The sequence below is a fragment of the Zophobas morio genome, unplaced genomic scaffold (assembly GCF_036711695.1).
Source record: "Zophobas morio isolate AGI-343-1 ecotype UQ-CSIRO unplaced genomic scaffold, CSIRO_AGI_Zmor_V1 ptg000021l, whole genome shotgun sequence".
In the NCBI taxonomy this organism is placed as follows: domain Eukaryota; kingdom Metazoa; phylum Arthropoda; class Insecta; order Coleoptera; family Tenebrionidae; genus Zophobas; species Zophobas morio.
Window position 1 is genome coordinate 11,617,695 of NW_026972126.1, and position 13,106 is coordinate 11,630,800.

At 35.2% G+C, this 13,106-nt stretch overlaps 1 protein-coding gene across 1 annotated transcript; it reads left to right on the forward strand.

Moving 5' to 3' along the window:
- Positions 1-5,485: 5,485 nt before the first annotated feature.
- Thor (thor) lies at positions 5,486-6,965 on the forward strand. The gene is made up of 2 exons (XM_064059721.1): positions 5,486-5,700; positions 6,549-6,965. Exons 1-2 carry the CDS (start codon positions 5,559-5,561, stop codon positions 6,758-6,760), a joined length of 354 nt encoding a protein of 117 aa, XP_063915791.1. The 5' UTR covers positions 5,486-5,558; the 3' UTR covers positions 6,761-6,965.
- The last annotated feature ends 6,141 nt before the right edge of the window (positions 6,966-13,106 follow it).

Consider the following 13,106-nt stretch of genomic DNA (forward strand, 5'->3'; position numbering starts at 1 on the left):
CTACCGCGCACGTTTTTTGATTTTCTAATAGAGCTATTAAAGCACCCAAATGACGTCAAAGCGGTTCGTTAATAACGGAAAGGGGTTCTGAAATAGATCTGGTGTAATTTAGATCGGTAATATTGGTAGCCATGACGAGAAATGTCAGGTGAATGTCAGTGGCAAATGTCAAATTAAAATTTCCCGTATTTCGGGAGGCGTAAGGACTTCACTAACTTCTTCACAAGACATTTTGACCAATTTTAACTTACAAAAACTCGAATTGATTCGAATTACAGTTGTTGTTGTGAAAATTCGAACTTCAAATATTTCGTGGTTAGTGTCGGACCAACCCATCACCATTTACATTTTGCCTTTTTGTTTTAATATGTGTAGACTTCTTTTCACAACATGAAACTTAAAACATGTTTAAAAAGGAAAATTTGTATAAGGAAATATCAATTTTGCAATTAGGCTCCGCCCCATAATTGCGAAACCCATATTTCCTTGCATAAACCATTTAACCATGTTTTAAGTTTCTTGTTATGAAAAGACGGCAAAATATTAGGAAGAATGGTAATAAAGTCCGTCGGGTGACTCTCTACTTTTACATTTTCTCGACCATTCATGACCCCTAGAGTACGAAAAATTGAGTCTGTTTTTGCAGAGTGATTCTTCTGTAAGTACTCTCTGGCTGTGCGAGTGAGTTGTCGTCGTCACCCCTTGGTGCTTGGTATCTGGGGCGAACCGCCCCGACCGCCCCCCCTTTACGCCGCCACTGACCATGACGCCTTCGTGGACCTGCTTATGGTTATAAATTTTACGTCCTTTTTATAATTTAAACTGAAAGTGTTAAATTTTAAGAAATAAAAGAAAGAAAACAATTTTTTAACTTAAGTTTTCCGGGCGGATATTTACAAGCCGTTTTTACACCACTAAAATTTTGACACTACAGTGACAGTGTTTAAAGTACGTTCTGTCAGTTTCTGTTTGCCCCATTTAATATCGCCCTATTTGTGTTGATAACGTTTCAGACTAAGCTTTATTCATCCAAAGTAGTTCTGATTTTTTTAAATGTTAGCAGTCTTAACCAGCTAGAAAACTGTTAGAAAATAAACGATAAAAAATACTGATGTGTAGGTATAATTTATTACAAAATCAAAAATCCACTACTTGTTGAATTCATTAAAAAAAAACGTATATTGCGTAATGATTTCATTATTCTAAGAATGGTATTACAAGTTTGACAATTTCTTGTGACAAATTGTCAGTCTGAAGTTTAAAAATAGAAATAAACTGGCAACGAAAATGAAAACAGGAAGGAATATTGGCAACGTTGCCAGTTGTATTTTCGAGGAAATTGCGGTATTGGTGGATTTTTATTTTGGAATAACACAGCATTCCTCTCCATCAATAATACTGTTACGTTGAGCGGGCGAATAAAATCGGCGTAGATTAAACTCAACAATTTATTTCTTAATAACTCGATTTTACACGACTAACTATTGCAACGATTATGTGCAGAAATGATTCCGGCGAATTTCACTGGACGCTCTTGATTCAACTAGCTCAATGAATCCGTTTCCCAAAGGTGGATTCTATTTAAACAGCCCGCGGTCCTTCCCGAAACCCTACGTCACCGCTTCCAGACTTCTCCGGAACCCCCATTCGCGACTTCCGTTTCGAGGCTATTAATGTTTGCGATTTTTTTGTCAGGTTGGCGACATATTTAAAATTTTATAATGGCATACCTGATATAAAACTGAAATTTTGGGCGTCAATTCTGTAGCTGCCATCTTCTCATTAATTTTTAGGCGCGCTCATGTCAAAATTGACCATTGTCTAACATTGCTGCCAATAATTCAGAACTGCCAACTCAAAAATTTGCTTCAATCATTAATAGTCCCCCGGTATTAAAGGACCTTGTTTCCATTTTTGGTTAAGAAAAACTATTGAGGAAATGATGGTGCAACACATGGTCACCTTGGACCATCAATGGTAAAACAAACAAGTTCTAACAAAGTAAAAAATAAATTAATTAATTCAAAAAGAATCTCTGGAATATGATTACATGAAATTGTAAGAACTCTACATTTTTTTAAGTGAAAATAAAATGTAATACGTGTGTAATTTTCAATGAAAATACGTAACGGTAACAGTAAAGGTAACAGTTTGATGTTCGAGCAAAAATTGCTCTTGAAGATTATTTAGGATCATTTATTAGACAGAACTTTCCTTGCTCCTGAAATACAACATATCCAACTTTTTCGAAATATCATAGAATCTGATTTTGCGACTATAATTTTTTTATGATAATCCCTAAACTTAGTCCACTTTGCAATAACCGAATAACCCTGACAAATTAATAAGTATAATGTTGGATCATTAGGGATTTTTTATTTTGATACAGAAACACAACCTTCAGTGACGTTTGACATGGTTACCAAATCGACTTTATTGGCTACGTACACAGAGGAAGAAAATGAGAAGTCATATTCACACTGCCAAAAAATTACGTATGTGACCTTGAAAGGATTAATGCAGCGTGAACCAAGTGTGTAAGTTAAAATAAAAATGTTAAAGTACACTCAAATAAGTGAAGAATAAACGGATACATTTTGATTCATGATTTACTATACTAACGATAATTTTAAAACGTTGTCAAGATTTCAGAGCACTCAGTCAACTCAGTTTTGGAGTTTCAAAGTGAAATTGTAAAATGTTGTTACACATTTTTGATTTTATTCCAAAAATCTGGATGTCTACGGTAAAATCAAGACAAACTTATAAAGCACAAGTGTAGGAGTATGATTTTATAAAATTTAATAACATTTAGGTACTACGCAAAATTCTGAGGTGACGTCATCATCTTATTGGTGGGGATTAATAGACAAATTCTGATTAACGTGAAACCATCTACATAATACTCCTAGGGTGTTAAAAAAAACTCAACGGATATTATTAAGTTAACAAGTCTACGTTCCACAAAAATCATTAAAAAATTTCTTATTACGTCAAGTTGACGTCCAAAAAATGAAACATTAGCCACTGTTGTCAGATTCATTGTGAACAATTTTTAAGTTGTTTGTAATATTATAAAATGAAGAACATTATGGATAAAGACATGACACTTCCAAAATTATTTTGAATAGTGAAAATCTGATCGATTTCGTGTAGCCAACACTAAGTAATGAATGGAAATATAGTCAAATATTTAAAAGAGTGCGCTCTATAGAAAATGTGACAACAATTGGTACAGAAGATTGGAAGATTATTATCTGTCTAATAAAAATCAACACAGACCGAAACGCGTGACCTATGTTTTCATACTTTAGGATCATAAAACTTCGAAAAAACATCCTGTTCCAATATCTATTTCCTTAGCTTACGCTCAAGAAGTAAAAATACATCTGTACCATCGGTGGACAAAAAAACTGGGACGCAATAATTGGTAACTAAATAATTCTGAAAATTTGAAACGTGTAAGTTGGGTTTTTGTCAAGAAAATATAATTTTACAACATATGACTGACACCGTGACACCAAGGAAAGCATTTTGAATGACTTTTGAGACCTACTTACAATACTAAATTTTTAGTATGCCAGTTTTTTATTTCCACCCATGACAAATTTATACACAAAAATATAAACAAATTTATAAGTTAATTTGTTTATTAATACAATCATTATTATAAACATATTATTAATGAAAAATATTTACAAACGTGATTCATAAACAAATTAGTAATTATATGTACAATTTATAAATTGACAAATATTAATATTAATAATTTTTTACTGAATGATAAATTAAAATCTGACAAAATTGTCGAACCGCTGACTCATCATATGATGTAACGATTTGTGACGTCGACAACTGTGTGAAAGAAAAACAAGTTTATAAACAATTATTTATTAAAAATTATTATTATACATAAATTTTAGAATTAAATATCGATGCACAATCAAGTTAAACATTTTCTAAAAACTTGGTTTGGAAAATTGTTTAGAAATCATTTCATAACTATATTCATAAATAAATTATTTATAAAAATATATAAAAACAAATACATAAATAGACAAAAAAATATAAACAAATTTATAACCAATAAATTCATACATAATGGGACGTATAAATAATTTATAAAAAATTGGTCGGAGGTTATTTAGACAGAACTTCCCTCGCCCCTGAAGTACAATAAAACATATCCAGCTTTTTCGAAAAATTATAAAATTTGACTTGTGAATTTTATTATTATTTTTTAATGAGAGCCCATATACGTTGGAATAAAGATAATTATTTGCTGTTAAATTACGCGTGCTATGGATTTGTTTCAAGTGGGTTTTTTCTGTACAAGTGTTTTCCTCATTTAAACAATAAAATAATATGACTTATTCTTATAACTTTAAAATTTTGCAAAATATTGTTCTACAATTTCGATTTTTTTTTCCAAAAATATGGATAAAAACTCAAGACGTATTCATAAACTACACGTGTAGGAGTATGTTATTTTATACAGTTTAATACAAAATACAAATTCTTTTTCGTAATATTATTGCTCAGAATGAAAGTCATTAGTAGTACTAGTAATCCTGCAATGTCTGAATTGTTTTGGTCATGTGGAGTCACATTGTTTACAAAAAGTTGTTTATCTCGCATGTGGCTTAAAAAGTAATTTATTCAACTTGTAAACAGTCACGCCAGATCTAGTAATTTTATCATAGGACAAGGTGACATAAGCGACAATTTCGCCCTTTGTGTATTCTATTATACGGGTCAGTCACTTAACGAAGTCAACGCTGGAGCTTCTCTGAGTACAAACAACGCGTTTCTCCTGAAGATTAATCAACGTTATCTCTGATACACGTGCATTCACGTACTTTCTCGTTTTATCATTCAAGTTTATTTGTGTGTGGTGATTTTTTCACGATTACCCGATTACACGATTACACGATTAGTCCTTTGATCATTTTTAGAATTCAAAAGATTCGTAAATACCATTATTATTATCGCTATCACAGCGCTTCGTGACACATGAATTACATTATCACCAAAACTGAAATTTACTTTGAATTTACTGCTTCATTTAGAATCCACTCAGCCATAAATTTATGCAGCGTTTGCACAAACGTCCGATTGCATCAATCCCCGTTAACCGATAAATAAATCATAATTCCTGCAACAACCATCAAGAAAAAAAAATCCTTCAATGCAGTACCCACAAGCCATAAACACCTTTTACATAACAAGCAAAAACAATACAAAACGACGTAAAAAACCACGCGACATACATTATTCATATCAGTGGAGAAAAATCCAGGAAAACACACCTCTAATACGCAGTACTTGAAACGAGGAAACGTAGTGCAAGGAGAGGTGGATAAGGTACAAAAGCTCGTCCAAAACACTCCCCACTCGTGTCAAAGCCTTGTTTGTTTACTTTTCAGCAGGAAAAGTGGGAGAAGTACACAATCGAGACAACTAATAAGAGGGGGTTCCACTTATATAACTTGAGTCAGCGCTGACAATTCGTTGTGTTTCCTTATCGCACGAGCATCGTTTTTTCCACACTGTGTACCATGTCGGCATCCCCTATGGCCAGACAAGTCACTGAGAGCAAAACCATTCCCACCAAAAAAGTGTACATTAACGACCCTTCGGACCTCCCGTCGCACTACTCGTCAACCCCTGGAGGCACCCTCTATTCCACCACTCCAGGAGGTTCGTTATTGTTATTATTACTATTATTATTGTTTGTGGTCGTTAAAATTAAGCAACTATTTTTGTTATTCTGAGTTAAAATTTATCGTTATCAACTGCGAGTTCATCACTTCTTCGCTTATGTAATTGTGGAAAAACAACACAGCCGCGACTGCACGTGGCGAATTTATAATGCGACCTTGAGTAAAGTCTGATAATAGTAAACACTCGGAGTTAATTCTGGCAAATTTTATAAATACGCAGTAAAAGTGTGGAAATTCACCTGACTTGCTACAGTTTCGAAAAAAAAGTCAAAAAAGCCCAGCGTCTGACCTGGTTTTTCGTAGCACTGACCCAGTGCAAGTTAAAACTTGACCAGACGCACGTAGTCTTTGTATTTTTCCTTTTCGATTAATAATAATTGTAGACTGGCAATTAGTGTCAAGGCGCCTTATTTTTAAGAACAACGGAAGCGGGTTGTCCTATTTGTGACGTGTCGTTATCTCGTTGTCCTTTTGCTTCCTTTGTCGCTGCAGCTGTCATGTAATTAAACCCAGAACCGTGTTTTTGTTTGTGTCGTGGTGACACGTATTCGATAACATATCTAACATAATCCAAGCCAGCCATAAATTTTACTGTGGGTTATTTTTATACCTGGTCAATTAAAAAGGCAACCTTACGACTTTCCGAACAATTTGTTGTTGCTGTTATGCAAAACAGATAACGCGTCCACAATTTTGCATATTTATTGTGATAGCGAATATCCTTGAGACACCATTGAACCGAGTGGTGTTTAAGTTGAAGATACGATCTTATCTGAAGATTCCTGAGACAAAGCGGGAGACTTTTATTTTTAATTGTCGTTGCAGGTACGAAAATAGTCTACGAGAAGGCGTTCCTGATGAACTTGAGGAACTCCCCCATAGCGAAAACACCCCCGAGTTACGGAATCCCCGAGTCGTTGATGAAGGGCAAACCCAACCACTACAACGGAACTAACAAACGGTGCTCCAACACCAACAACCACATCTCGAGGAAGATCGACGATTCTCATGAGGAGCAGTTCCAGATTGATATTTAACAAAGACTGCATTTATGGTTTTCGTAGGCTTAGTTGGACACTTCTCGACTCACGCGACCCCTTAAACTCGAAAATCGACGTGATAAGAAATTTTGGGTTTTCCGTAGGCTGCGTCAGAGCGGGAACGTGTCGATCGATGTTACTATTTTCTTTTGTATTATTTAATGTATTTTTCACTGTGTTCTTAATAAAACAATGAAAATAAGTAGATACGTTTTATTTAATCTCGATGATTCTGCGAATAGCTGATCAAGGTTGATAAGCAAACAAAGATATTTTTCAATAAACTCGTGTTCAAGTGAAAATCGAAAACAAGCAAGGAAGTTGTAAGTGTGTTGATTTACAAGATAATTGTTGTTGATTTATGAGATGGGTGACGTTGTATTGTTTAATTGAATTGCACGTTTTTTCCAGTGGTGTGACAAAAAACGAATAAAAACTTATAAATTCCGTCATTATGATTCATGTTATTCAATATGGTCCATAAAAACGTATCTTGAATGGCCATACCTGTAAACAGTTTAGTTTATTTGGTTAATTAAAATTACATCACGCCATAAAACCGATTTTTTTCAAAGTACTTCATAAATTATGCCTTAAATTAGCCACACTGTTTACTACGCGGTTTTTTAGTTCCTTTTCGTTTTCTCTCTCTCTCTCTCTCTCTCGTTCAGACAAAAACTGGAATTAATTTTATTAACCCATTAGAGTAGTAGTGTGCCTGTAGAATAAATGCGATCGAAAATGAAACGAATTACAGTTAGCTGTGAAATCAGTTGGTACTACTGCACACATCATTCTGTGAACTCATAAATCTGTCACTTGTCAGTGTCAAAAATTAAATACACCCAGCAAAAATGCCGCGCCTTTTTTAGTTGCCACCTAGTCGAAAAGAGAAAATAGAATTAGTGTCGACCATGAAAACAATTCTTAAACAAATGAAAATGACATTTGTCTCGATATTTTATCATGATTCATCTAATGAGGTCAGGTTACTCTGTAATGTCATTAGTGAGTGAGTGATACCAGTCTAAGGATTGTTTTCAGAATTTGCTCCAATTTGCTTTATTTATTTTATTATGAAATTATCATACTTACTTTTAATACTTCTGTTTCACTAATTAACTCATGTTGTTTTGTGCCAGATAGTGCAATAAATATCCTGTCTAATGACATTTTAATTACTAGTTATTTATACAAACTTATCACTTGTCAAAATCACAAAATACTTACTGTGTTCTATAGTCGTCATGAGTAAAGTCACGTAACAAAAAAAAATAAGGGGATTTTGACATTTTACTGACATCAGTATAAATGAACACAAGATGACGTAGCAATGACGTAGGCAACATTTTATGTGTGAAAAATTCAACGCGAAAAATTTAGACCGATGGCTGGAAGGCCAAAATTTGACTTCATTTAAAAGTATACAAAATTTGGATTCGGGCAGCGGTGCTCTGGTACCTCGGCTACTGGTGTCTCTGGAAAATTCCCGAGTCCAGATGGTAGTAATACCTTTTGTTTTTGAAGTAACTGAAAGAAGCTCGGGGACCCCTTTTGTTGTGTTTTTGAAGTAGCTTGAAAGAATCTCGGAGACCCATTGCGCCTGGTGTTTGAAGTAGCTTACAAGAATATCAGGGACACCTTTTGTTTTGTTTTTTAAATAAATTGAAAGGATTTCGGGGACACTTTGTGTTGGTTTTTGAAGTAGATTTGAAAGAATCGTGGGGACTCTTTTTGTCTTGTTTTTGAAGTATTTTGAAAGAATCTCGGGGATTCTTTGTGCCTGATTATGAAGTAGGTTGAAAGAGTGTCGGGGGCCTCTTTCGTTTTGTTTTTGAAGTAGTTTGAAAGAATCTAGGGGACCCCTTGTGCATGGTTTTTGAAGTACATAGTTTGAAAGAATCTCGTGGATCCCTTGTGTTTGATTTCTTAAGTAGGTTGAAAGAGCCTCCGGGATACCTTGTGCCTGATTTTTGCAGTAGGTTGAAAGAGTCTCGGGGACCACTTTCGTTTTATTTTTGAATTAGTTTGAAAGAATCTAGGGGGTACCTTTTGTGGATGTTTTTTTAAGTCATTTAAAAGAATGTTTTTAAAGCAGTTTGAAAGAATCTCGGAGACCCATTGCGCCTAGTTTTGAACTACTTTAAAAGAATTCCGGGAGACCTTTTGTTGTGTTTTTGAAGTAAATTGAAAGAATTTCGGGGACCCTTTGGGTTGGTTTTTGAAGTAGGTTTGAAAGAATCTCGGGGACTCTGTGTCTGATCTTTGAAGTCGTTTGCAAGAATCTTGGGGATCCCTTGTGCCTGATTTTTTAAGTAGGTTGAATGAGTCTGCTGAATTCCTTGTGCCTGATTTTTGAAGTAGGTTGAAAGAGTCTCGGGGATTCCTTGAGTCTGATTTTTGAAATAGGTTGAAAGAGTCTCGGGAACCTCTTTCGTTTTGTTTTTAAAGTAGTTTGAAAGAATCTAGGGGGTACCCTTTGTGGATGTTTTTTTAAGTCATTTAAAAGAATGTCGGGGATTCCTTCTGTTTTGTTACTGAAGCAGTTTGAAAGAACCTCGGAGACCATTTTTGTTGGTTTTGAAGTAAACTGAAAGAATCTCGAGGACCCCTTTAGTTTTGTTTTTGAAGTAAATTGAAGAATTTTGGGGACTCTTTGTGTTAATTTTTGAAGTAGGTCTGAAAGTCTCGCGGTTCCCTTTTGTTTTGAAGTAGTTTGAAAAATCTCGGGGACCCTTTTGTTTTGTTTTTGAACTAACTTACAAGAATCTCGGGAACAACTTTTGTTGGTTTTGAAGTAAACTGAAAGAATCTCGAGGACCCCTTTAGTTTTGTTTTTGAAGTAGTTTGAAACGCTCTCGGGGACACCTTGCGCCTGGTTTTGAAGTATAGTTTAAAAGAATATCAGGGACACCTTTTGTTTTATTTTTGAAGTAAATTGAGGAATATCGGGGACTGTTTGTGTTGGTTTTGAAGTAGATTCGAAAGAATTTCGGGGGTTCAGTGTCTGGTCTTTGAAGTGCGGTTTAAATGAATCTCGGCGGCCCCTTTTGTTTTGTTTTTGAAAGAATCTCGGGGATTCCTTGTACCTGATTTTGAAGTAGGTTGAAAGAGTCTCGGGGACCTCTTTCGTTTTGTTTTTGAAGTAGTTTGAAAGAATCTCGAAGCGGACCCTTTGCGCCCGGTTTTGAAGTAGTTTAAAAGAATCTCAGGGACACCGTTTGATTTGTTTTTGAAGTAAATTGAAAGAATCTCAAGGACTCCTTGTGCATGATTGTTGAAGTAGTTTGAAAGAATCTCGGACACCCCTTTTGATTTGTTTTTGAAGTAAATTCAAGAATATCGGGGACTCTTAGTGTTGGTTTTTGAAGTAGGGTGAAAGAATGTCGAGGATCCCTTGTGTCTGATTTTTGATGTAGGTTGAAAGTCTCCAGGATTCCTTGTGCCTGATTTTTCTCGTTTTTTTTAACTAGTTTGAAAGAATCTCGGGGATTGCTTTTGTTTTGAAGTAGTTTGAAAAATCTCGGGGACCCCTTTTCTTTGGTTTTTGAAACAGTTTGAAAGAATCTCGGAAACCCCTTTTGTTGTTTTTGAAGTAAATTGAAAGGATCTTGGGGACCCTTTAGTTGTTTTTGAAGTAGTCTGAAAGAATCTCGGCGACCCCTTGCGCCTTAGTAGTTTAAAAGAATCTTAGGGACACCTTTTGTTTTGTTTTTGAAGTAAATTGAAGAATCTCGGGGACCCTTTGTGTTGGTTTTTGAAGTAGGTTTGAAAGAATCTCGGGGACTTTGTGTCTGGTCTTTGAAGTAGTATGAAAGAATCTCGGCGACCACTTTTTCTTTTGTTTTTACAGTAGTTTGAAAGAATCTCGGGGATCCGTTGTGCCTGATTTTTGATGTAGGTTGTAAAACTCTCGGGGACCTCTTTCGTTTCTGAAGTACTTCAAAAGACTCTAGGGGACCCTTTGTGCATGGTTTTTAAAGTAATTTAAAAGAATGTCGGGAACCCTTCTTGTTTTGTTTTTGAAGCAGTTTGAAAGAATCTCGGACACCCCTTTTTTTGTTTTTGAAGTGAATTGAAAGAATCTCGGGGACCCCTTGCGCCTGGTTGTGAAGTAGTTTAATAGAATCTCAAGGACACCTTATGTTTCGTTTTTGAAGTAAATTGAAGAATCTCGGGAATTCTTTAGTTTTGTTTTTGAAGCAGTTTGAAAGAATCTCGGGAACCCCTTGGGCCTGGTTGTGAAGTAGTTTAATAGAATCTCAGGGACACCTTTTGTTTTGTTATTGAAGTAGTTTGAAAGAATTTCAAGGAACCCTTGTGCCTGGTTTTGGAAGTAGGTTGAAAGAATCTCGAGGACCAGTTTCGTTTTGTTTTTGAAGTAAATTCAAGAATATCAGGGATTCTTAGTATTGTAAGTCTTTAGGATTCCTTGTGCCCGATTTTTGAAGTAATTTAAAAGAATGTCGGGGACCACTTGTTTTTTTTTTAAATAGTTTGAAAGACTCTCGGGGATTGCTTTTCTTTTGAAGTAGTTTGAAAAATCTCAGGGACCCCTTGTCTTTGGTTCTTTAAACAGTTTGATAAAATCTCAGAGACCCCTTTTATTGTTTTTGAAGTAAATTGAAAGGATCTCGGGGATCCTTTAGTTGTTTTTGAAGTAGTCTGAAAGAATCTTGGGGACCCCTTGCGCCTTAGTAGTTTCAAAAAATCTCAGAGACACCTTTCGTTTTGTTTTTGAAGTAAATTGAAGAATCTCGGGGACCCTTTGTGTTGGTTTTTGAAGTAGGTTTGAAAGAATCTCGGGGACTCTGTGTATGGTCTTTGAAGGAGTTTGAAAGAATCTCGGCAACCACTTGTGCTTGGTTTTGTAGCAGTTTGAAAGAATCTCGGAAATCCGTTTTTTTTTGTTTTTGAAGTAATTTGAAAGAATCTCGGGGATCCCTTGTGCCTGATTTTTGAAGTAAGTTGAAAGAGCCTCGGGGACCAGTTTCGTTTTGTTTTTGAAGTAGTTTGAAAGAATGTAGGGGACTCCTCCTTTTGCATGGTTTTTGAAGTAAATTGAAGAATCTCGGGGATCCCTTTGGTTTGAAGTACTTTGAAAAATCTCTGGGACTTCTTTTATTTTGTTTTTGAAGTAGCTTACAAGAATCTCGGGGACTCCTTTAGTTTTGTTTTTGAAGTAATTTGAAGAAATCTCGGGGACCCCTTGCCCTGGTTTTGAAGTAGTTTAAAAGAATCTCGGGAATCCCTTTTGCCTGATTTTTGAAGTAATTTGAAAGAATCTCGGACACCCCTTTTGTTTAGTTTTGAAATAAATTGAAGAATTTTGGGGACTCTTTGTGTTAAGTTTTTGAAATAGGTTTGAAAGAATCTTGGGGTTCCCTTTTGTTTTGAAGTAGTTTGAAAAATCTCGGGGACCCCTTTTGTTTTGTTTTTGAAGTAGCTTACAAGAATCTCGGGAACAACTTTTGTTGTTTTTGAAGTAAGTTGAAAGAATTTCGGGGACCCCTTGCGCCTGGTTTTGAAGTAGTTTAAAAGAATCTCGGGAACTGTTTTGTTTTGTTTTTGAGGTAGTTTGAAAGAATCTCAGGGACAACTTTTGCTTTGTTTTTGAAGCAGTTTGAAAAAATTTCGGGGACCTCTGGCGCCTGGTTGTGAAGTAGTTTAACAGAATCTCAGGGACACCTTTTGTTTTGTTTTTGAAGTAAATTGAAGAATCTCGGGGACTCTTTGTGGTGGTTTTTGAAGTAGGTTTGAAAGAATCTCGGAGACTCTGTCTAGTCTTTGAAGTGGTTTGAAAGAATCTCGGCTACCACTTGTGCTTGGTTTTGTGGCAGTTTGAAAGAATCTCGAGGATCCCTTGTGCCTAATTTTTGAAGAAGGTTAAAAGAGTCTCGGGGACCACTTTCGTTTTGTTTCTGAAGTAGTTTGAAAGAAGGACATCCCTTTTGTTTTGTTTTTGAAATAAACTGAAATAATCTCAGGGGCAACTTGTGTTTTGTTTTTGAAGTAGTTTGAAAGAATATGCTATTTCCATCCCCCACTAAGTGTAACTTACTTTCTGTTGTCAAAAATGACATAGCTGACAATGACATTTCACTTAAAATCAAAATTGTTTTTTTTTTATAATCAATAACAACAACGACTTCTTTTTGTTCAATATAACCATCCTATTTTAGGTTGTAAAGCTTTAATGAATGAATGAATGAATGAATGAATGAATTTATTAGCATACAAAATACAATTTGTTTAGCCTCGTCCAGTAACAAAATGTACACACTTACATAACATATACTTACACACTAGACTAAAATATATACATTGTATAAACAAGTACAAT